General features: G+C 40.6%; 1 protein-coding gene across 8 annotated transcripts in view; it reads right to left on the reverse strand.

Moving 5' to 3' along the window:
- Positions 1 to 26,220, reverse strand: part of TRPM6 (transient receptor potential cation channel subfamily M member 6) — a 169,778-nt gene that overhangs the window by 16,125 nt on the left and 127,433 nt on the right. For 7 of the 8 annotated variants that reach the window (XR_007122282.1, XM_047700123.1, XM_047700122.1 and 4 more), the window contains 11 exons: positions 22,714 to 23,855; positions 21,938 to 22,050; positions 16,996 to 17,119; positions 13,692 to 13,783; positions 12,172 to 12,230; positions 10,593 to 10,618; positions 7,681 to 7,731; positions 6,168 to 6,233; positions 3,731 to 4,017; positions 3,357 to 3,439; positions 2,333 to 2,538 (listed from right to left, as the gene is read on the reverse strand). Coding sequence is in view for 7 of the 8 variants with exons in the window: in XM_047700123.1 (XP_047556079.1) it covers positions 2,333 to 2,538; positions 3,357 to 3,439; positions 3,731 to 4,017; positions 6,168 to 6,233; positions 7,681 to 7,731; positions 10,593 to 10,618; positions 12,172 to 12,230; positions 13,692 to 13,783; positions 16,996 to 17,119; positions 21,938 to 22,050; positions 22,714 to 23,855 (2,249 nt within the window). In the remaining variant the exon portion in view is untranslated. The remainder of the gene's footprint in view (positions 1 to 2,332; positions 2,539 to 3,356; positions 3,440 to 3,730; positions 4,018 to 6,167; positions 6,234 to 7,680; positions 7,732 to 10,592; positions 10,619 to 12,171; positions 12,231 to 13,691; positions 13,784 to 16,995; positions 17,120 to 21,937; positions 22,051 to 22,713; positions 23,856 to 26,220) is intronic. The other variant, XM_047700121.1, reaches the window with a different exon arrangement.

Raw genomic sequence — 26,220 nt, forward strand, 5'->3', positions numbered from 1 at the left:
TTGGTTTGGATTAAATATCATAATGCATTCAGTCTTTGCCCAAGCGCCTGATAGAAAATAAGTGCTTGGTAAGCGTTAGCTAGTAGCTGTAGTCGTGTGACTGCTCATAGTTACTATTATAGGATTCATCTTCTTCCATAAATTCAGGTCTCACCACTTGGCCAAAACTCTCCAGTAAGTATCTCAATTGCTCGTTCTATGAGGCCCACTGTCCTCTTTGAAGGTCAGTGTTTCCACATAGTTTCTTGCAGTGGCATATTTCTGTAATTCACGTAATTGCCCAGTAAAAGAGTAAAGTTAATTCCATTTCCCTCCCCACCCCACCCCCAAGACTATCAACGCAGCATTTGTTCTGTGTAATGTCACTTTGGATTACTTAGAGACATCAAAATCCCCAAACATAAACATCATTAAACAAAAACCTACTCAAGTGGAATAGAAAACACACTAAAGAGCCATCATTAATTCCTTCAAGTTTTTCTTCAGTTGTTTTTTCTGTTTGTTTGTTTGTTTCTGTTTCTGCTTTTTAAACAACTCCACCCAAAACTCAAAGCACAGGCCCTCTAATACAGATGAAAACAATCAGCCTCTCCCCAACATGAGCTACAAAAGCAGCGCCGTGGGCATGCACATGCTGAGTTACATGCATCATACACTTGCTGGTTGAAAAGCTGAATCATGTTGACTGTTTTAACTTTGTTTATATTCCTTCCCTAAATATTGTGTTTGAGGGTTAGAAATATAACTCAACTCTGTGAACAGTGCAGATCTGAAAAGACAGAGAGACTTATGTGTAGTTTTAAAAGTCTGTACACATCCTTGAACATATGGCATAAATTTCAATCAGAATTTACTGGACATTGTTCACAATGCCTCAGGATTATGTATGTCAGCTGTGCCCAGCCTCCAAGCCTGGCTTTCGGTACAGAATCCCAGGACTGGAGAGGTGGGAAAGTCAGAAAGGACAAGCAATATGCCCAGTCTGTTTATAAGAACCATAACACGGTTATGTCCTAGGAAACTCATAAAGAAAAAAAGTACAGTGAGAAGGAAAGAACATGGAATGGTCAGTTTGCATCCTGGCTCCCTCTTTAGTAGCTGTGCAGCCTTGGGCAAGTTATTTAAACTTTCTGGGCCTACAGTCCCCATCATACCTACCTTGAGGTGCTGCTTCTGGGATTAAACGAGATAGCTCCTGTGAAAGTTTCTGAACTAAATCCCTTATTTAAAACCAAAGCCCCAGTCAGTGAGCCCAAGGACCAAACTTAGACCTAAATACATATTTCGTTCTGTGTCTGCAAGGAAAGCCTGCTAGAGATACTCTGTTTTGTGCTGCAGGGATATAAGTCACATGTGAGGTATTGATAGTGGGGAGATGCACTGATCAAAGGTTTCCATTAAATATGAGTGTACGGTGTCACCTCTCTCGGGCTGAGTCTGTACTTCCATGAACTGTCATATCAAGGTACACAGCAAAGAGAGCAAGCTAAATTATAAACTGCCAAAGCCCTGAGCTCAAAATCATGAAAATGCCCAGAATTTACACTTTCCTAGGTATATAAATGCATGCCTACTGTTATCATGAACATAAGTTCAAGGTAAAGCCATAATACTAAAAAATTTGGTACAGAAATCATTCCCCTCTTAGGGGCACCTGGGTGGTGCAGTTGGTTGTGTAACCGACTCTAGGTTTTTGGCTCAGGTCCTGATCTGAGAGTCTTGAGATCAAACCGCACATGGAGCTCTGTGCTCAGGGCAGAGTCCGCTTGGAGCTTCTCTCTCCCTCTCCCTCTGCCCCTTCCTGCCACACACTCTCTCTCTTTCAAGTAAATTTTTTAAAAAATCACTCCCCATTTAGGTCAGAGTTGAAGACATATTTAAATTTTAGGCAGCTAATCATGCCTATATTTTCCTCTTGAGCTAAGTGGGAAACAACATAAGAGGTGCTCGTGACCATCACTGCACAATGTCTCTGAAATAAATGACTTTGCCTCCCTTCAAAACTAGGTAGAGCAACTCCACATATTACCCATCCCTGTTCTTGCAAGATATCTTGGGACACCCATCTGGTTCCTCGCATACTGGACAGTTTCACAAATAATAAATTCAGAAAACAGATACCATCTTTCAGTTTTCAAATTAAGAAAAAAAATAAAAAAGCACACACTTTTGGGGAATATCTCTACTGAAAGACCTTAACTATGGCTTTGGGCAAAGAAAGAGCCAGGGTCAAGTGTAGGTGACAAGGACATGGACAAACCATCCCTGGTCAATGTTTCCCAAACCCACGCCTCGTACTTGTTGTATCAATCATGCTTGCACGATCAATTACCTTGCAAATCTAAAACCAGCAGCTCTCCCCGGGTATACTCATAGGTCCAGTGAGAAAAAGCCAACATCAGCTCCTCCAAGGTGTTGCTGGGGGAAATTTCATCCCCGTTGTTATTGTTGTACTTCCGGAACTCTCCTGTCATGTACTTCTCAATGGTCAACCATTGGTTGGCCGAATGGCAGTAGATTAAGAAAACTTCCAGGAACCTATGAGTGGGGGAAAGGAGGCCACTGAGTCCCCACAAGGCAGCAAAGGTGAGACTTACATTACCAGTCAGCAGCCCGGGAGAATATCTAAAGTCTGGCCCGATGAAGCCTCAACGCACGTGCCCCACCTTTCTAAGGCAGGGACAGAACGCAACGACTGGCAGTCGTCCCCACACTTATCCACCTCCCTTGTCTTTGAAGAAACCTTCCAACTCTTTTATGAGTACCGGACTCAACTTTTCTTGCTGTGCTCTATAAAGTTCCTTGTAACTTGAAGTTACTTCTTACTTGAAGCAGTAAAACTTTACCATAATCCCCAGCACCAAATTATGATCTATCTTGATCTATTAGGATCTATCTTGATCTATTAGGATCTACCTTGATCTACTATGATCTATCTTACTAATGAATGTAAGAGTCTTGAGATATTCAAGCAAAAGTAACAGGAGTTCATTCTCAGAAAGTTCCTAATTTCTCTAAGAAAACAGGAGAAGAAACTGGGCCTCCAATAGAAATGTTTCTCTTCTATAATATTCCCAGACATTAGTAACTACATCTAGGCTCTGCCCGTCATGGCTTCTGCTTGAGCTTCTCTTTTCAACACACATGAGTTCAGTGTTTAAGCCAAGATTTCCTGGGACATCTAACTCTCTTCTTATCAGTCCCCAGAACTATAGAAGGAAAAACCCCAAAATAAGATCATATGGGGAATTTCCTCATGGCTTTGGCATTTCTCATGACTAACAGGCCTGAGAAAAAATGGAGAGAAATTTGTACTCAAAATGAAGGGCCAGGGTGCCCATACTCCCTATACTCACCTTGGCGTGTAGGGAATGGTTTGTGGTTTCACTTGGTTGAAGGTATAGATCAGTTTTTGAGCAGCTCTTTGTTGCTGAATTTCCTACAAAGTAGGGAGCATTGATGAAGACATTGATCTGTTATCATATGCGTGCCAATCAATGATCACAGAAGCACCAGAGTCCTCCCCGGTGTGACTTTTAGCCTTATTCAGCTCCCACCACACTCCACTCCAAAAGCAAAAAGCTCTACAGAACAGAGATGGGGAACACCACCACATCCAGAACAGAACAGGCTGTCCTCTGGGTTGAAGGAAATGGCCTCAAATCAAGATGCAGCCAGAACGGCTTTCTTTGACCGATCCCTCCGGGTGGGCACCAGGTCTCGAACTTACCCTGAGGCAAAGGTGAAGCACCGTACTCTCCCGGAAGATTTTGTGCCATGACTTCACAACCTCGGGAAGAAAGGACTTCACAATGAAAACGTGCCCTGGTTTGAGAACGTCATCCTCAGACCAGGTGCTGATGACTCTCATGGCTTTCCGGAGCCCGCCATCCATCTCCTCTCGGGACAGCACCTGGATCATGGCCGCTCTCCCGCGCTGGGACCAAGAAGACATGCTCCTGTCCAGGGCCAGAGGGGAACTCTCCTCCAGCCTGTAGACAGTCACTTCTTCTCCTGCTGCAGAAAGCAGTACAGGTGAGAAGTTCAAGGACATCTCATGTCTGTGACATGTTACGGCGTCCTAAATAACAACTCAGAATCAGTTGAGTTTCCCAAATGATCGGAAGAGAGCGGGAGTTCCACCGAGGCACGAGGGAGTACAGGATAAAGGCGTGGACTTCGGCCACGTTATTTTCCAGTAGGGGGAGAGGGCAGGAGAGGGGAGGAGGGACAAGCATCAAATGATACATTTTATATAAATATTTATATAAAAGAAAAGATTTTTTAAAAAGACACTTAAAAAAGTGAAAAATTTAAGAAAAAGAAAGAAAGCCTGGTCCTATTTCCACTAATACATAATACATAAGAATTAGGTTGTTCTTACTGTAAACTACAACTAGACAAAAACAAACAAGTAGGGCTATGATTCCTTTTTAAAGACAAATACTTCCAAAGAGATAGTTTAACCCCATGTTTTCACTTATCATTTATAAGCCTTATTAGGCTTTTTTTCTCGATTCCCCCTTTTTTTTTTTTTTTAAGATTCCATTTATTTACTTGAGAGAGACAGAGATAGCAAGAGAGAACATGAGCGGGGAGGAGAGGGAGAAACAGGCTCCCCACTGAGCAGAGAGCCCAATGTGGGGCTCAATCCCAGGACCCTGAGATCATGACCTGAGCTGAAGGCAGACGCTTAACCAACTGAGCCACCCAGGTGCCCCTCCTAATTCCCCCCTTCTATGACATTTTAATACCGAAAATACATTGTATATATCTACAAGTAAGTACACACAAATATATGCACTTTATACAGAAAAAGCTATTCCTGCCCCCTTGCTGGTGATATTACCACGCCCACTGAGAATTTGTGGTTTAACACAATTGGAGTTAGCACCAAGGTCATACCTTGGCGCCTCTCCCTCCTTCCTTGGTGCCCTTGGATAAGTTACTTCAGGCCTGAATTTCCTGATCAGTGAAATGAAAGTGAAAATAACACTCAGCTCACTGGGTTGTTGTAAAGATTAAATATGTCAATTTGGCTAACGTGAACTAGAACTTCAGATACAAAACTCAATCCCACTTAAAAGATTTTACACATAAAATACTCTTGAGCTGCTGGACAGTTTCCACTTTTAGGCTGTTGAACAGGGAACAATTCAAGCCTAGACGCCACCTACTACAGTGTTTAATGCTTCATAGCAGAAGTAACGTTCCATATACAACTTCCGTCCAGCCTGGGTTTGATTTTCTCCTTACACCTCTGGTTTCAAATGCTTTTCTTTCTTTTTATTTTTTTTTTCTTTCTTCTTCTTTTTTGGGTAACACTATACTGGTACACCAAGATAAGAATCTATTTGCTCACTCTTGCACTGAATTGAACAGAACACATCTAGGTAATCCTTAGTAACACATTTTCAAATATTTATTCTTGGTGCCCAGATAAACGTCACTGAGGGTCTCTTTAGAATTCTAAATATTTAGAGGATTTACAGCACAGCTTCTGAGTTGCAAAACCAGCCGTGGAGCCACAGGGAAGGGAAAAGCATTTGCGTCCGTGATCAGGAGCCACCTGATCCGTCCCCATGTGAAGAGAATTAAGATCTAGGACAGAGTGGGGACCCTTGTTACATTGTCAGTTGGCTGGACAGAGAGACTCTGGTAGCCTTGGCTTAAGGCGAGCTTGTTTTTCTTTACCACTCCAGCCTTTAAAAATGACATTTACTATCTGAGCTAAGAGCAATTAGTTTACACGAAACAAAACAAACCGAAAACAATATACAAAGCATTTCTCTTTAGATGCCTGTTAGTTTTTACTGTATTGACATTTATCGCTTTGTTCTGTGTTCATTACACACGGTTGGTTGGTTCTTTTCTTTCCTACTTACTTCCAGCCTTAAATCAGTGAATGCCCGGTGCAACATTATTGCTTTTTTCCCAAATGCTGCCCATCATAGGTCCCATCCCCACAGTATCCGATTCTGACCTCAGATGCTGGCTGGACAGTTAACAAGACTTTCCATTTTAGAAAATTAATTGCACTAAACGGCAAGCACCGGCAAAACAGAATTTTCAACGAAGACGATGCAAAAGGGTTTCTCCTGTGATTTCCTCAGACGCTATGCCTCTGCCCTGGCACAGCCTCAAGAAGGTAGAAATGGCACACTCACCAAACAGTTGGATTGGTGTAAATGGTATAGTCTGAGAAAGCCTCATTAAATTGTTCCTTTCAATGGCTGCAAACAAAACAGATTCACTATTTTAAGTATGAACCAGTGGACTGAACTTACAGAAAGCCTCCCCACACCAGCCTACTCGTATAAGGCTAAAATATTTCATTGCAAAGACCCCTTATTTTTGCCTTCCTCAAAAATATTTTCCGTAATCCAGCTTTTAAAATAAACTGTGCCTTAACACAGGAAGGCCATCCCCCAGTCTTCGAAATGATATGAGATTATATAACATGGTTTGAGTGGGGCTATTACCACCCCTCTCCTGAATACCAAATCACAGACTCATCCATACATATGTGGAACTTTCTTTTAAAGAGCGTTCTGTGATCTTCTTTTCTCTGGTTTTCCTTTTCCAGAGCACATCTAGCGCACAGTGGACTGTGGGGACATCTACTGTTGACTTTGCACAGTTCACCTTCTTTTCCCAGAGAGAACTGAAGGCCAGTTTTAATTAGAAGCGAGTGATCTGCATTTTCCTGTGGAGAGCTGTACCCTAACAGATCAGAGTCAATATGAGCCACAGTATTCTTCAGCAGACTTTCTAAAGTTGACAGCCAGAGTCAAAATATTGGATTACTGCTGAGCTGAAAGACCCAGTTAGAAGGGCACGGAATGCAGTCTAGAATCCTGCACGGGGGAGAATTCAGGATAAGGCAGGCTCTTACTGGGCCCTGAGCACGTGACCTTGACATGATACTAATGGTAAGTGTCACACCACCGACCTCATACGCGGGGGCTGAGCTTTAGACTGTATCGAAGACCTTGCCCGCGTCTCATCTCCTCCAGTGCTGAGAGCAATGGCAAGCAAAAGACCAACCAGTAGCACAAGTCCAGTTGGTTGTTCTATGGCTCTGCATTTCAAAGTGTTTCCCTCTTCGCTCCCAGCTAGCCCTTTGGCAGACTGTTCCTCAGGAAGGGCAAATACAATTATTCCCACTCCGAAAGGAAGCCGGCCGAAGCGCCGTGAAGCGATGTTGCTTATGAGAGTCAAGGCCCTTGACATCTTGTTAAATAACACCCTTGTCAGGTGTCTTTGTTGGACTTACTCGCTGGGGCGGACCTTCATTCAGAGGCTATGTTTGCTGAGGGCCAGTGAGGGTATAAAATACTCCTTTAAAGAACTCATTTCCAGCCCCAATCTAAAATACGGTGATGTCTGGCTTTGGGCTTGTAAGGAATGTTTAGACCCCGAGGTCACCTTTCTTCACCATTTGGCACTTGCCCATACATTTTTTTTTTTAATCCCACAATCTCTTAAATCCTAAAAACTTGTTTTCCCAAGTAAATGGCAAGGTAAGAAGTCTGAATGCTCTTCTCATGAGGGTGAACGCACAGCCTTTCAAGTCGGGAGTCATGTCAATACTTGGCGATTCATCAATATTTCTGTTTACAACTGCAGAATCGCAGACTTTTAGCTCAGCTGACACATCAAGGCGCACATGCTTCCTACCTGAATAATGATGGCGAGGCTCTGGAGGGCTGTTTAAGGAGGCTGAGATTTCTGAAATTATAGAGAAGATTGGCATTTTAATTACTTGGCTGGAGATAAATACATGCTTATGAATATATTGCCTTCAAAGTTATTATTGAACAGGTTAATCGGAACGGCTTCTCCGTATTTGAGAGAGATTGCCTAATATTCTTCAACCACATTATTGGGCATGGTATCCTGACAGCTTCCAATCATCAATGTAATATCTCCAAACATATTTATATAGGGAATTGAAGAAAGACAGGTAATATTAGCCTCAAAGATGCATTTTCTCTGAACCAATTACACCTCTGGGTTGCAGAAGGCACTGGGCTGCCCATCACACTTCATGACATCCCCAAAGCACAATTCTCTGAGCTCCCACCAAGATGCAGTACCCATATGAAGACATTATTAATACCAAGTTATTAGCAGTCTACTTCACTGACCTAAAATGACAACAAAGTGATGAAAACAAATTAAGAGGCATATACCAGAAACAAAGGAGTGGGCGGAGAATAGGACACCAAGGGACTTGTTTGATGGGCTCGCCTCCTGCAGGCTTAACTCGTTCTCCTCTATCTGCTCAAGTCCTAAATTACAAGTCTCCAGAGAAATCCTTTGCAACAGTTTTGCCATTTCATAAAATTAAAATTAAAGTGGAGAGCTTTAGTCTCATGGTGGTACCTGCTTTATACCTAGTAGAGTAAGCAGCATAATGAGCCCAATTTCACAGATCTCACTGGCTTCTTGTTGCCGGATAAGGAAAGGAACAAAAATCCCTTCCTTTGGGGGTGCTTCGTAAAAAGTAAGATCAGCAGAAAAGGCCCTTTCTTTTGAATTCATTCAATAATAAAAAATAAAAACATATTCAGCTCCCGCTTTAGGTCGTGCTAGCCAGGACAGATCTGAATAAGTTGTGGCTCCCACCCTAGAAAAAAAGAAAATGCGAATACTGGGAGCTAAGCACCTGTAAACTATAGTAACAACACAGCTGGCTAAGTAACAGATGAGAGATGTACACAGAGGCTTATGAAACCTTCATAGACAAGCAACGTGATATTCTTAAAGAGTGTGGGCATCTGAATCTGATAATGCTGAGTTTCGATCCCGGCTCATTTAAGGAGCTGTGAGAATTTGTTCACATTCATCCAACACATATTTATTCAACACCTACTAGGTGCTTAAGAGAAAGACCAGTGTAAAAACAGATACAATCTCTGGCTACCTTTTAGTGAGAGGAAAGAGAAAATAAAGTAAATATATAGTACATATAGTATTACATATATATCAAGTTAGAGGGCTAGAAAGTGGGAGAAAGGGAGGTTATTATTTTAAGGATGGCAAGTCAAAGCCTCTGTGATAAGGTGAAATATGAGCATAGGCCCAAAGGGAGAGACAGGTAAGTCATATGGAAAAATGATGCAAAGTTCCAGGCAGAGGTGACAGCAGGTGCAAATGACCTGAGGCAGAACCATGGAGAGTGTGGCCAGAGTGGGCTGTGCTGAGAGGAAATGAGGCTGGAGAGCTGGAGGAGGAGCAGCAGATCAACAGGGCTTTGTAGACCACATCTGGACTTTGCTTTTACAGAGTGAGAGGAGATGCCATGTGAGCAGAAGAGTGACTTGACTTTCAGTTTCAAAGTGTTATTCTCACTGCGCTCTGGAAATCGACCATCAGAGAGCAATAGTTTGGAGGTCATCCTGTAATCCAGGGAGGAGATGAAGAGTGGTATGTGGAGGTAGCAAAGTGATCAGGTTCTTGATATATTTTGGAGGATATAGCGATGGTTTGGACGTGGAGATGTGGGAAAACGGGCATCTAGTATGATGGCAAGACCTTGGTCTCAGCAACTGGAAGGATGGAGTTGCCATTTCCTAAGACGGGTGAGGCAGGAGGTGGCACATTTGGTTTGAGATGCCTTGTAGACACCCAAGGGAAGGGGTAGATAGGTAGGTTGTCCTATTCCTCAGGGTAGAAATGTTGAGTGAAAGAATGAACACGAGCCTGTATATTTGGATGAGGGCCCTCACTGAAGCTTGAGGAAGATTAAGGGATTTGCAGCCTATCCTGTAGGTAATGGGAAGCCATTGGAAACCTAGACGTAAGTGATGAATTATTGTTCAGAAATGTAATTCCAGTGGGAACACAGGGAAGTACAAAGGGAGAGAAACCCACCAGAAAGCTAGCATAAAATCAAGGGCAAAACTTTTTACATGGGAAAATAAATATTAGAGGCTTTAAGGCAGAAGCCATGGGACAGAGCAACACAGACAGCTCCTAAGGATGGGGCCGCGGTAGTACAGAGGCAAAGCTGATGACTGGGAACCAGAGAGAGTGGGACACACAGGGCTGGGGATGAGAAGGGGCCCAAATGGCATCAAGAGGTCAAGAACCTGAAAAGGAGCTTGTAGACTGTGGTAAAGTTTGAGAACAGCCTTGATGGTGGCTTTGCCAGGGAGTTGTCTCATATGACCCAGCCTTACTCAGCCACTTGGGCACAGAGTCCTACAGAAGCCATACAGGAAAAGGTATCCACATACAAGACGAAGGGCTCTTTGTGAGCGGTATGTAACAGACAGACAGACTTGCTGAACAGTCGAAGTGAGCTCAGTGGGAACACCCTCACTCACAGAGAAAACTGGAAAATCACTGTCCGAAATGGGCAATTAAAAAAAAAAGAAAAAAAACAGAACTGTAAACCAGACATCGATTCTGATTTATGTGGAGAAAGACAATCAACTTCCTACTTTTCTACTGAACTTTCTACTTCCTACAGTAGACAAAAATCACATACAGACTTTCAAGGACTGCAGAAATCTCAGTAGGAGAGGGAGCCTTGCCATTAATGAGATTTAAAAAAATAACATCTTTAAATATAAAAAACTTACTGTCAACTCCATTTGAACTTCTCAACCTGTATGAAAAATTGAAGTTGTTTAGATACTGCATTAAATTTTTCAGTGACAAATAAGAAAGGAAAAACAAGTACAACGTAACAATACAGAGTCTGTATGTCCGTGTGTAGGTAGACTTTCTTTGAAAGAGAAGTGTTGTTTGACCTCTACCTCTATCAACAGAGAAATGGTTTGCAACCCTACAATTATTTTCATAAAAAAGTGAGCACCACATATGCATATAATTCACTTACTGTGCATGCCCTAAGCTAGCCGAAAAGCAGTTGTTGGTTTTGTTTTTAATTAGCTATGTGATCACACGACATATACAAGATTTAACCATGTTTGCGTTGTTCCGGATCAATTAAACTAAAGGGTTCCTGAACTATGCAAAGCAGATGCCTACAAATGAGTCTGCGAATGTCTCTGGACAAGCCTACAAATTCGTTTCATTAGCCCACGTGGCCCCTCAATGTTCTCAGGCTGAGATTAGCTCTCTGTAAATTGTCACTTGCCCTGCTCAAGTGCGCAAGTGGCCATGGGCAAGTCTGAATAAATGCGTTCAAAGAATATCTCCGGTACTGAAGGTCCTTAGGGAAGAGAGTACAATTACAATTATTGTTTAATTTCATGCTACAATAACCCACCACTCGGCATGAGCACACACTACCGAACCTCTGGGAGGAGAAAGTCATGTGCACCCGGAGTCTAGAGGCAGGCTTGCACACAGAGACCTGGATGGGAGTTCCAGAAAAAAACAAAAAACTTTGAAAGGGCCACCTCGAATGGAGCCGGCTGCAGACTGTAAGTGAGATTCCACTTGCCTGATAATGACTGGCCCTTCATACAGAAGACGGTTTTGAGTTCTGGCCCCAGAGCCAGATGGATCATTTGATGATGTTAACTAGAAAGGTCCAGAAAATACTACGAACCAAACAGAATCGTTCTGCTTGGCTGGTTTTCCAACTTCGTTTCTCTGAAGAAATAAAATTCCAGGAAAATGCTCTAGCCTACAACCATGTGGGTTCTCTAGCTCCTCTCTCTTTTGATCCCTGTCTTCCCTCTGTTTTGTCTCAATCCTTGAAGGGTTACTGCTTTGATAGACACTTGGGATGCTGATGAGAAACCAAAAATGAAAAAGATCAACCTCAAAAACTGGAATTAAAAATTTGGAAAAAAAAAATTTTTAGAACTATCCGGTCTTCAGTCTTTTTCTTTCGGCCAGACAGGTTTGTTCCTATTCCTGAACGCAAATGTCACAATCTTATCTGTCAGAAAAGATGGGATACTCATGATTTCGCATGTGCTTTTTTGACATTGAAAAGACAAATGCTTTATCTGCTGTGGGTAGTACGTGTTTTATTATTTTCTTAGAAGGCACTGAGGTGGGATCTTATTGCCAGAAACGGGAAAACTTGGAGAATAACAAGTTTTGTCTTACGACAAAAGGAAAATATCGTCATTGTAAACACTTTCTTTTCCCTCTTTTTCCGACCCAATTAAACCTCTGTTTCAAATCAGGCTAAAAAATAGAAGCCAATGATGCTAAAAACAGACACTGCGAAATACTCACGGGGAGTTCCTATCGAGGGCAATGCTCCTGGAGCTCCACGAAGAGTTTCTGCTCGGATCCTGAGCAGAAGGGAAAGGTCATTACATGTTCGCCCAACACTTGCCCACCCCAGGCTTCCAGTAATACATTTGCAAAAACACACACCTTGAAGGGGATAGTTCTCCGCCCTCCCCCAGCTCTCCAACCCACCTCCTCTAACTCAGTATTTCTCTTTCACTGGATGCAGTAAACTCAAGTTAGAAAGATGTATAATGTCAGCACAATCTCTGAACAATTCAGTGCGTTGACGGACTTCAACAGGATGAAATTACTTGTATGGGGACATTCCAGAGAAAACACAATATACAGAAATGAGAGTGAACAGTTAATGACAGGAAAGAAGGAATGAAGGTCTAGGTTGACAAGAAACATCAACCATTATATCCCTATGTCCTCTATCAGGACATTGTTGTTTCAGTGGATGATTATTTAGAATAACATTACTTGGAATTTATCATTCTAATTCCTATGTAGACTCAATTATGACTTTTTGAAACCTACTACATTCCAGGAATCACTCTAGGCACTTCCCGTGGTCTTATTTTTGTATCCACAACCAATCATCTCCCAAGGATGGCACTGGTCCCATATTAGAGACACAGCTAACAAAGCTCAGAGGTTAATTACCATACCCGGCCCTGAAACCTGGGAATGGCAGACAGGTTCTGGCCTCCACTCACCTCCAAACAGTTTTACATTTTAGTTTGAACCTTCCACAGATCACATTCATGAAGTTATTAATGTATACTCATGCGGGTAATGTGGACAGAGTTCCTGAGTTCATAGAAATAATGTCCAAACCATGACCACAGTTAGATCTCATGCTTCCCACATGGTTGATGGCAGGAAAGCGAGCATGTATTTGCAGATGGTAAGGAACACAGGCTGTAACATCACAGACCCTCAGTGTTGGAGGCCCCTTCACTCGGCAACGCCCAAATCCCCTCCAGCACGTCTGCGGAGAGGCTGGCTCAGCCTGTTTGCCAAACCACACCGAGCGAGGGGCTTCCTACTTCAGGAAATAAACCATCCCATCCTTAGAAAGCTCCAGTTGCTAAAAGCTCCAGCTCAAATTGGGCTCAATCTGCCTCCCAGTGGTTTCGATCTGTTGACTCCAGCCCCACCCCTGAAAGCATATTGAAAATACCTATTTTTCTTCCACCTGGCAACATTCATAAACTTCAGAACATTTTCAAAAATTCCTGACTTATTTATCTTTCAGGCTAAAAACACTCATGAGGAATTACTGGTGGACCAATAAATTGAACAGAGGAAAACCAACAAGGGAAGAAAAAAAGGGTGGGGGGTGGGGCTGAAGGGGAGTAGAAAAAAACTGAGCATATATTCAAAGCAAGGATTTAAATGTAGTACCAATAAAAAGTAGAAGCCAATTAAGGGACATAAAGGTAAAACAGACACAGTCAAGGAGTTACAGAAGTGTGTATAAGATTTTTTTTTAATATCAAATAAGATGTTTTTACCTCTTGCGACTGCTTTAGATAATCACTATCTTGGATAGCATGCTGTTCCATTTCTTTCGTTTTCATCTTCTGAAATATAGAGGGTTCTAGACCTTGTTAAAAGAAAGAAAAAAAATTAGAGAATGCTTGAAAATGTGTTACATTCAAATCACATTCCTAAATAGAAAGATCTGAACATAGTGCATTCATCTAAATTTGAATATAGTTTCTTTTTCTCTTTTTAGCAAGTGTTACCAAGATTCTTTTGTCCTTTTTTTTCTCAAGTGGTTGAAAGCTATATATTCTACAGTATTTCTATTCACCAGTGGTTTCTTTACATTTGTAATAATTTATGCTCTCTAATCAAAGTCAAGCACTAAGTGATCCGTAAGAGTCCTCAAGAATCCTCCCTACAGAAGGACACCTTTAGCGATTCTTTTTTGTCCATGCTTTACATAAAACACATGAAATTTTCATTCCAAATTGTTCTCCTACACCCTATTGTCCATGCTTTATGTAAAACACATGAAATTTTCATTCCAAAGTGTTAGGGCAACCTTCCTTAACAACTGCATGAAGCATCATAGTAGGCTACCCGAAAAAAATAAAATAAAAACAAAAGACAGAAAAAAATGCCAGAAGACACGTTTCGTTTTCAGCTCTTTCTTAAAGAGGATGGCAAGGATCATTATTGTCGTTAGTTTTTATACCGGTGCTTGCAGAATCACTGGCGCGTAGTAGCTGCCCAATAATAATTAAATTATTGGTCTAGAATAATTCTAAGAATAATGCTTAAGAGTCCCAGGCTAAATGGCTAAATGTAGGAGGATAAGAAATAAGAGCAGTCATTTTTTTCTCTAATTATTTTTTGCCAAAAATACACACACACACACACACAGTGCAAAAAATCTATTGGAAAAAAATCACAAAATGTCATATGGCATTTTTGTAATATTGTAAAGGTATGATCAATATGGCTTCAATGAGAGTGCAAAACTAAAATTAAAATACCTTTAGGAAAAGTTAAAAATATACTTTTCCTAGTAGACAAGTAGACAGTGGGCCTCCTGGTCTCCTCAGATTAACTAGGCACCTGGAGTCAACCTATTTCCCTACATCTTCTTTCTAATCATCAGACTTAAGATTCTTTCCCAGAACCCTCCTGCCACCTGCATCTTTTTCTATTTGAAAGTCACTGGAAAGAAATAACTCGGGAGTTGGGGGGTAAGTGAAATGGGTGAAGGTGGTCTCAGGTACAGACTTCCAACTGTAAGATAAGTAAGTCCTGGGAAGTAATGTACAGCATGGTGACTGTAGTTAACAACAGTGTATATTTGAAAGTTGCTGAGAGAAGAGATCTTTGAAAATTCTCATTACAAGAGAAAAAATTGTAACTATGGAAAAGACTTAACTTGTTGTAGCAATCATTTCACTACATACATATACATACACACACACCAAATCATGTTGTACACATAAAACTAATACGTCAATTAAATCTCAATAAAAAAGAACTTGAATAATTTAAGAAAAACATACAACTTAAATATCAGAATATAAACATTTATAAATAAAATGAATACATTGGCAATTGGTCCTAGAATCGTATCTTCAGGTATGGCATTTGGGTTTATTCCATACTGTAGGCTCTTATAAATTTAAGATAATCTTAAGATAAATTTAATATTTAAGGCAAGACAGTAATTAAGCTCTCAAGTCATATCTGTAGGTTAAGGGGGTTCTGAATAATTTAATTTCTAATGTCTCTTTCAGCTTAGAGTCTATTTGATTCGCAGTGATTTAACAGACAATTGAGTATTTTCAAATATAAATCAGGGTTTCTCAACCTTGGCACTGACATTTTGGGCCGGATAATTCCTTGTCGGGAGGAAAGAGACCATCCCATGCATTGTAGTGGGAAGTTTAGCAGCATCTTTGGCTGAAGTCAAGAATATTTGTACCTCCCTTAGTTGTCATAACCAAAAGTCTTCAGACATTGTCAAATGGCCCAGGGAAGAGAGGTGGGATGTGTACAAAATTGGCCCTTGGTTGAAAACCACTAACCATAAGACAAAGCAAGGTTTTAAAGAAGCCTAATAACATAGATTTCAATACAGTGTCTATTTTACCTTAACTTCAGTATTTCAAATAATTGTAAATATTTATGAGATCTGATCACATAGTTCCTCTGTTTAAAAATTAGTAAAAGGGAGTGTGAGGAAAATGGTGATAGAGAGGGAGGACCCAAGCCTTGCCTCTTCCCATAAATACAACTAGGTAACTATCTAGATAACCAGATAACTAAATACAACTAGGAGTCTCCTAAATACTCCAAAAATTGACCTGAAGACTGGTAGACCAAACCCCACAACGAAAGGTAGAGAAGAGGCCACATCAAAGAAGAGATTCACGCTCATAACAGCATTGCTCATAGTAGCCAAGGGGGGGGGGACAACCCAAGTGTCCACTGATGAACGGATGAACAAAATATGGATATTAACTGCATTCTGTCTTGCCATGGCAGCCACGGAGGTACCCTGCAGAGATCTTGGAAGCCCCACGTTGAACATGCATGACAGAGCTGCAACATGGTTGGAACATAGTCCCTGCATCCCTGGATGGGAGGCTGCCTGTCCAACATTTGCATAGGGCTTCGCCTAAGTAAGAATAAACCTCAAATGTGTGAAAGAAAATAAATTTTTAAACAAAGAGCTGGTAATGATTTCTTACCATGTAACAAAAGAAGTTCAAAGTTCTGACCATTGCTCCCAATTCTGTTCATAATCTGGCCTTATCCTACTTGTCCAGGCTTATTTCACACTCTCTGCCTACCTCAGAGTTTTCATTTATAGCTAGCTGATCCATCTTTTCTCCTTTGCGAACCACCATTAAGGAATACTTGCCCATGGAATAAATACTCTATGTCAATAGTAATAAATAACCAACCACAACTCCCCCCACTGAGTTCTGTGTAAGGGTTCATATCAACATGTCATGAACCTTAAGAATTTATAACATGAGACAACCCCACTTCATCGTACTAAATGAAAACTCCCTGAGCCAGATTTAACAGCTCTGAATATGAAACTGACTGAACCTTAATTTTTCTGGATCCCAACAACTATTCCATTAAACGAATGGAATAGTTTCCATAGTTTTCATAAAAATTAAAAATCAAAAAGAGTTAGTTTTGCTAAATGGATACTGCCACCCTCTCGTTTCCCCATCTCCACTTCAAAGAACAGCAGGGACAACCAGTGGTCTGGGAGCACAATGAGGAAACTTTCCCAGACTTTTTGAGACCCAAGAGTAGATTGTTACATACTTATCTGACTAAATTTGGATACTGTGAGCCAGTTCTTGCTGCAGGTCTCTTCTTCTGAGACGTTACTCTCTCCTGCCTCTGAATCCAGCTGGTCATTTTGAGAGCAGGTGTCAACCTTTATGACCTGGAGAGAAAGACGATTGCTGGAACCCAGGGACATTAATCTGAAAACATTCTGAGTCATTAATGTGACTCATAGAGGTACTATGGTGAGTAGCAGTGGTTGTTAACATTGGCTGCACATTAGAATCAACTGGAAAGCTTTCAAAACTCCCATTAGTCAAGCTGGCAGGACACAAGCACCATGTGATTACTACTTGTGGTCATGACTGAGAACCAGGGTAGGGGGCAGCAGTCGTCAAACTTGACTGTGAAGCAGAATCACTCAAAGCTATGCTAAACTACAGACCACTGGGTCCCACCTCCAAGATCCATGATTCATTAGGTCTAGAGGGAGAAAGAATTTGAATGTCTAGTAAGTTCCCAAGTAATGCTATCACTGCTGTTAGAAGACCATAATTTGAGAACCAGTGGCACAGGGCAAAAAAACATAGGCTTGGATCGAAAAAGAACTTGTATTGGAATTCTAGATCCATCACTTAGAAGTTACGTGAACTTGAATAAATCATTTAATGTCTGTGGACCCCATTCCCTTTGTCATTAAAGTAACAGGTAGCCAACAAGAATGGCTTCCATATGTACTAACCAGGGACAGAGAAGAAATGCGATAAACTGACAAAATACCAAGCAATAAACAAGTTCAAGTTATTAGTACCTAACCCTAGTTTAAATTCTAGTTAATTTCTGGCCACTTTAACTATTGCAAAAAACAAATCCACTGAATTCATATTTCATAAGATTCCAGCAACTTATATCATTTTCCCTGTAAAAGAGTCTTCTTTACAAGCTAAATCTCTCCCTGCAAAAGGTCTTTTTACAGAATTGTCTTAATACTTCTTTCTTTGCTTCTGCTTCTCATTCTAAAAAGAGCTGAGGTGCTTTTAAAAATGCATCCAGATTACTATGCAGAAAAATGAAGTAGGGCATTAAGATCATGAAAGATGAAGCCCTATGGAATTACTAACTCAGATCTAAAACTTCCTAATAATAAAAGATTCACTAAATGAAAATGTGAGCATAACATATTGGAATTTGTGGGATATAGCTAACACGATGATTAGAGGGAATTTCATAGCACTAAATGCCTATAATTAGAAAAGACGACAGTCTCAAATCAATGACTAAAGATTCTATCTTAACAAACTAGAAAAAAAAAATAAAGCAAAATAAAACCAAAGTGAACAAAAGAAATAACGAAGAGCAGAAATCAATAAAACAGTATTCAGAGACAAATCAATAAAACCAAGAACTGGTTCTTTGAAAGATCAATAAAGCAGATAAGCCAGCAGCCAAACTAATCATGAAACAGAGAAATGCAAATATAGAATATTATGAATGAGAGAAGTGATGTCACTACAGACCCCATAGACAATAAGGGGATAAGAAAAGAATATTATAAAAACTAGATGCCAATAAATTCAACAACTTAAATGAAATGGACAAATTCTTGGAAAAATACAAACAAAGCTCACTGAAGATGAATCAGATAACCTGAATATGCAGTCCTGCATCTATTACAGAAATGAATTTAGAGCTAAATCCGTTCCCCAAAAGATAGTTTCATTGGTTAATTCTACCAAATAATAAGAATTGCAATGGTTCTATACAAACTCCCCTAGAAAACTCAAGAGGGAATACTTCCCAACTCAATCACTAAGCCCAGTATCACCCCGATACCAAAATCAGACAAAGACATTGCAAGAGATCTACAGACAAATATTCCTCAAGAATACAGATGCAAGAAATCTTAGTAAGATTATAGCAAAATAAATATAACATACAAAAAAGATAATACATCATGGTCAAGCAGTTTCATCCTAACCAGGCTGACTTAATATTCTCAATAGTACTTCTATATTATAAAATAAATTATTATAATTAATCATATTAACATAGTAAAAAGGAAAAACCACCTGATTGTATCAGGAAGTGCAGAAAGAGCATTTGACAAATGCTAACCCTCCCTTATTAATGACAAGAATTCTCAGAAACAAGGGGTAGAAGGGAAGTTAACTCGATAAAGGGCATCTACATAAAAAGCTACAGATAACATCGTATTTACTGGTAAAAGCCTAAATGCTTTCTCCTCCTAAGAGCAGAGAAAAGGAAGCATATTGGCTTTTGCCACTTTTATTCAATATTATACTAGAGATTCTAGCCAGTGTAATAAGGCAAGAAAGATAAAATACATATGGATTTGAAAGGTTAAAAAGTAAATTTGAAAAGTGAAACTATCTTCATGTGTAGATAACATGGCCATTTATATAGAAAATTCTATAGAAGGAACAAAACCTACTCAAATAAATTAGCAAGTTTAGTAAGGTTGTAGTATATAAAACAAATATTTTAGAAAAAAAAATATATATATATGTATATATGAGCACCTGGGTAGCTCAGTCGGTTAAGCATCCAACTCTTGGTTTCAGCACAGGTCATGACCTCGGGGTCACGGATCAAACTGTGTTGGGCTCTGTGCTCAGCAGGGAGTCTGCTCAAAGATTATCTCCCCCTCTCTCTCGAATAAATAATCTTTAAATATTTTATTTATTTGACAGACAGAGATCACAAGTAGGCAGAGAGGCAGGCAGAGAGAAAGGGGAAGCAGGCTTCCGAAGGAATGGAGAGCCCGATGCGGGGCTCGATCCCAGGACCCTGGGATCATGACCTGAGCTGAAGGCAGAGGCTTTAACCCACTGAGCCACCCAGGTGCCCTCGAATAAATAATCTTTAAAACATATTTATTTCTATCTACCACCAACAAATAATCAGAAATTAATTTTTATAATTACATTTATAATAAAATAAAAAATATCAAATACTTAGGGAGACATTTTTAAAAACATGGGCAAAAACTGAACACTTTTGGCACGGGGGGGGTGGCTCAGATGGTTAAGCATCTGCCTGTATCTCGGCTCAGGATCCCAGAGTCCTGGGATCAAGCCACATGTTAGGCTCCCTGCTCAGCAAGGAGTCTGCTTCTTCCTCTCCCTCTGCCTCTCTCCCCTGCTCAGGCTCTCTCTCCGTCTGTCTCAAGTGAATAAGAAATCTTTAAAAAAAAAAAAAAAACTGTACACTGAAAACTACAAAATATTACCGAGCAAGATTGAGGAACATCTAAATAAATAGACATAGCATGTTCATGGATCAAAAAACTTATTACTGTTAAGATGCCAACTGTCCCCAAGCAATTCCACTCACCCCAGCAGGCTTCTCTGTAAAAACTGTACAGCTGATTCTAAATATATGTGGAAATGCAAAGAAACTAGAATAGCCAAAAAAACAAGACAAAAAACAAAACAAAAAAAACACCACTTTGAAAAGGAAGAAAAATTCTGGCAGAGCTACACTACATGATTTCAGTATTTAATATAAAATACAGTATTCAAGACAGTATGGTAATATAAAGACAGACGTGCAGATAAATGGAACAGAACAGATCCAGGAATAGGTCCATCCATATTATGGATTCCATGGTCAATTAATTTTTAACAAAGATGTCAAGGCAACTCTATAGGAGAAAGACAACATTTTTACCAGAAAATGGTAGGGAAAAAATTGGTATTTGTATTCAAGGAAGGAATGGAGGGAAGGAGGGAGGAAGGAAGGAACAAAGAAATAAAGGGGTGGGGGGAGAAAAAGGAAAAGAAGGAAGGACTTCAACCCTTACCTATCACCATCTATAAAAGTTAACTCAAAATGGGTACTAGACCTAAATATAAGAGCAAAAACTATGAAGCATCTAGAAGAAAACATGAAAGAAAATCTCCATGATCTTGGGTTTTGCAAATTTTCTTAAATAGGGTACAAAAAGCACAGACTTAAAAAACAAACAAACAGGGGCGCCTGGGTGGCTCAGTGGGTTAAGCCGCTGCCTTCGGCTCAGGTCATGATCTCAGGGTCCTGGGATCGAGCCCTGCATCGGGCTCTCTGCTCAGCAGGGAGCCTGCTTCCTCCTCTCTCTCTGCCTGCCTCTCTGCCTGCTTATGATCTCTCTCTGTCAAATAAATAAATAAAAATCTTAAAAAAACAAACAAACAAACAAGAAGTGGACTTCATCAAAACAAAAAATGTATTCACTTCAAAGAACATTTATGAAAAGTAAAAGGCAAGCCACCAAGAGAAAATGTTTACAAAATATATATCCAACAATGGACTTAAATCTAGAAAAACTCTCACAACCTAATAATAAGACAACCCAATTTTTAAAAGTAGTCAAAATATTCAGACAGGTCACCAAAAATGATATATGGGTGACCCAAAAAAGCACATAAATGATACCTCCCAGCACTAGTCACTCCAGAAATGCAAATGAAATCACCAGGAGATCCCACTCCATACCCCCAGCTATGGCTAAAGTTAAAAAGACCCAGCATACTAAGGATTGGTGAGAACGTGGACCGCTGGAACGCTCATAAGCCATTCCTCATAAACTCGTGGGAATGTAAAATGGTACAGCCACTTTGAAAAGCAGTTTGGAAGTATCTTCTAAAATTAAACAAATACTTACCATATGACTCTGACATGCTTACTACTAAATATTTACCAAAGAGAAACTGAAACATATGTCCACACAAAGACTTATGCACAAATGTTCATAACAGCTTTGTTTGGAATAGCCCAAAACTGAAAATAACACAAGTGTCCTTGAACGTGTGAGCTGATAAATGAGCTGTGGCAGATCCACTCTGATGATTCTTAAATTTATATCTTTACTCCTTCCAGTACAGGGTCATTTTGTAGTGTGCCCGGCACCTGACACTACAGAGAAACCGAGCTAAGATAGGTGACTACCCCAATGGCCAACGACATAAAACACACTTACTGGCACCTGTAGTCCTTGTGTTTTCTTCTTTTTCTTTGACGACCTCTTATCCTTGATCAGCATTTTTGTTTTGATCCATGCTGACTGCCCTATCTCTGAGGATCTTGAAAGATCTGTAAGGGAAAGAGTTAGCAAAAGAGGTTTAAGACTGCTCAGGGAGCCATTTCTTTCTACAGATGACTGAGAATGGGGAGAACGAGGATATAGTCGAAGGTGGTCGGCTTTTTAAAAATAGTAATGCACAGAATTTAGTAATTTAAGAGTTTTTTAAAAAAAATTTTTAATCTTTTAATACATATGCACTTAAAGTTTATTTATTCATTCATTCATTCATTCATTCATTTGACAGACAGAGATCACAAGTAGGCAGAGAGGCAGGCAGAGAGAGAGGAAGGGAAGCAGGCTCCCTGCTGAGCAGGGAGCCCAATGCAGGGCTCGATCCTAGGGCCCTGGGATCATGACCTGAGCAGAAGGCAGAGGCTTTAACCCACTGGGCCATCCAGGCACCCCTAAATTTTTTATTAACATATAATGTATTATTTGCTTCAGGGTACAGGTCTGTGAATCATCAGTCCTACACAATTCACAGCACTCCCCACAGCACATACCCTCTCCAGTGTCCATACCCCAGCCACCCTCTCCCTCCCCCCCTCCCCCTAGCAACCCTCATTTTGTTTCCTGAGATTAAGAGTCTCTTATGGTTTGTCTCCCTCCCCGGTTCCACCTTGTTTCATTTTTATTTTTTAAACAAACAAACAAAAATGTTCACTTCTTACTTTTAATCTTAGAGATCTTCAGTTTCTCCTCCTTGTGGAATCTCAAACTATGACTCCGAGTGAAGGGCCTATCCCTGCGGAAAGGACTGATCCAAAAGGACGTGTTTGGCTGCAGCCACCGTCCTGTGTCTGAGCAGTCACTACTGTGGGCCAAGTTTGATGAGTGGTGAGAGAGGGATCTAGCTCGGATCTGCCTCTGGCCTTGGCCGCTCTCTGTAGAGTTGCTGTTACAAGTGGAGGCCAGGCAGGTCTGCCATTTTTTCCTGATGCTAAATACACCAGTTTCATCACCTTCAGAAAACGCCCAGTTCACGTATCCACCTCCAGTTCCCATGCTGTCGCCTTGGGAAGGGAGGGAGGTCACTTTCATTGGCGGAGACGTGCAAATCAAAGTGGGCAGAACTTGCTCCCCCTTGTCTTGTCTGGCTGGCATCCGAGCGAATGACCTGTGCTGTGCCTCAGGTTTGGGCACGGAGTCCTGAGCTGAGACACGTGGGCTCGGCCAAGTCAGACAAACAGGGATCTCGCTCTGGGCCACCTGTTCGGTCGCCAGCACATCTGCACCAGCTTCCACAGTTGGTCTGAACAGAGGCAAGTCCGTTTGTGCAGGAAAAGGAACTTGCTTGAGGTAAGAAGGGACCAGGAGAAACTGGCCATGCTTTGGCTGTGCTTGCCCGTTAAGGGACACCCCAGAAGCCATGAAAGCGGTTCCTGTTTCATGCTTTTCCTGCTCATCTCTTACATTCGAAGCCTCTCTCTGACGGTCTGTGATCTCGAGCAGGGGCCCCCTCTGCACTGTCGGGGTGTGCTGGCTTCTGGCCAGGCTCCGCAGCAAAGAAGGAGGCATGCTGTAATACTGGTATTTCTTCTCTGCGGATATCTCCATGCTGCCTGGAACCCCGGCAGCGATGACGTTGCTCCAGCTGTGTGGCAGTTTTCTGCACGTCGACTGTTTGCTGCTGGCCAGGAGAGCCTCATCCTCTTGTAAGGTGTCAACAGCAGAAAGGAATTTCAGGGTATCCACTGCCAGGGCAGAGAGGTCCTGCAGGTGTCCCACTTGGCTGTCCAAGGACAGTAAAGAGTCCTTTATAAAAGACACTTTTTCATTCATTTCTTTCATTTGGAAGTACATCTCCGTAACCCTAATGGTAAAGGGAGGAAGAAAACCAATGAGCACGTTAAGCCATTGGGAACCTGCCTTGCTCTCTTCCCATCCTATTTCCACCCTTAGAAGGCTTCTCTAGCCTCAGCTGCTTCTGCAAGTTGGGTGAGTCATCTTCTGTCTTCTCATCTCACGCCCTCCTACAATTCCTACTACCACTCCAATGACGAAACCCTATGCATCTACTTTTCTAGCCCTTATTTCTCTCCAGCATTTCAGAACCGTGTTTCCAGCTTCCTGCTAGTTCTCTCTCGAATACTCCATCCACCAGCCCTACTGTATTCGTTAATACATTCACTAATTTCCATGGCAAATATCCAAAAATCTCCTACTGACAAACACCAGGTTATTCTGGATAGGGAAAGGAGATCTTGAGGAAGAAGCCAGAATGAGAGGAACAGAATTAATAATCAAATATGTGATTAGAAAAAAAATTTATAGATCTTAAAAAAAAAATCCAAGGCTACAGTTCAAACAGGTTTCCCAAGCTTCACACAAAACCCATTTTAAGAGTCCTACATTCCAAGAAAGTCTGAGGCAAATTTTTACAATTATTTTGAATACTTTAACCCAATATTACGATGTCTAGCCATTGACTTACGTAAAAGCAACACAAGATATTTTCAGCTACGAAAGTCAAAAGTTAAATGGCAAGTCAAATACAATTAAATGTGATAACTGACTTAGAGACAGAGAGAAATTATGAAGGAAATGTTGGTTAATATTATCTGTATATCAGATATATCTCTATTTGGGGATTTGTTTTGTTTTGTACCTCCCCTCAAAAGAGATACATTGAAGTCCTAACCCCCTAGTACTCCTAGATGAGGACCTTATTTGGAAACATGGTCTTTACAGAGACAATCAAGTTAAAATGAGGTCAACAGGGTAGAATCGAAGCCACTATGGCTGGTGTCCTTATAAAAGGGAAATTTGGACACCAAGAGAAGCCCACCCTACAACTTCAGTGATGTGTCTATAAGCCCAGGAACACCAGGGATCACCAGTACATGCCAGAAGCTAGAAAAGGCAAGGAAGTATTCTCCACTACAGCCATCAGAGGAAGCATGGCCCTCCCAACTTCTTGATTTTGGACTTGTAACCTCCAGAACTCTGAGACAATAAATTTCTGTTGTTATAAGACACCCAACATTTGCTACGTCATTATGGCAGCCCTAGGAAAATAATACAACTTTCTAAGCTTAACAAAATAATAAATTACAAAATATCTCATATTTGGTTATATAAAAACAAACTCATACCCATAAAAAAATAAAATATTTTAAAATAAACTGTAAGTTAGAAATTATTCTAACAAATGTGATGATGTGTTTGTATCCTTTAAAAAATCAAAAGCTTTTACAAATTGTTGGGACACCTGGGTTGGCAAAGTTGGTTAAGCAGCTGCCTTTGGCTCCGGTCATGATTCCAGAGTGCAGGGATGGAGCCAGACATTGGGCTTCCTGCTCAGTGGGGAGCCTGCTTCTCCCTCTGCCCCTTCCCCCCCCCACTTATGTACTGTCTCTCTAATAAATAAATAAAATCTTTAAAAAAAAGTTTTTAGGGGCGCCTGGGTGGCTCAGTGGGTTAAGCCACTGCCTTCGGCTCAGGTCATGATCCTAGGTCCTGGGTTCAAGCCCCACCTCGGGCTTTCTGCTCAGCAGGGAGCCTGCTTCCTCCTCTCTCTCTGCCTGCTTTTCTGCCTACTTGTGATTTCTCTCTGTCAAATAAATAAATAAAATCTTTAAAAAAAAAATAAAAAATAAATAAAAAAAAGTTTTTACAAATTGTTACAGAAAAAAATTACAAAGACTCCAAAGGATGTGAACAAACAATTCACAAAGATAAAACAAAAGAGATAGGGAAATATGGTAAAATATTCAACCCCATTAGGAATGCAGAGAAATGGAAATTAAAATTAGTTCATCTACATTGTAACAACATTTTTTTTTTTTTGCCTAGAGAATGATTAAAATAATTCAATGGCAACAAAGGTACACCATTGGGACGTTCAATTAGGCAATGTACGCAAAGAGACTATGATTTCACTATGCTAAAATAGATATTCTTTACATTATGCAATATTAGGCAGTCATTAAAAATCATACTTAACATTGTTGATAGCAATTTCCTTTGGCTATTTCTGATGGTAGGCATGGGGATGTGGATGTGTGTTATGTTCTGTATTATATACTTCAAAATTTGGTATAAAAACTTTGTAAGTCAAGAAACAACAAAAGTTAAAAATATGTTTATAAATAATGTTGAATTATTTGAAGAAATGTTTTTGATGTATAAGGGGGGAGGGGTACAACATAAAAACTTGTATAAATTTTTTTTAAAGA

Source organism: Lutra lutra, chromosome 13 (genome assembly GCF_902655055.1).
Source record: "Lutra lutra chromosome 13, mLutLut1.2, whole genome shotgun sequence".
Lineage (NCBI taxonomy): Eukaryota > Metazoa > Chordata > Mammalia > Carnivora > Mustelidae > Lutra > Lutra lutra.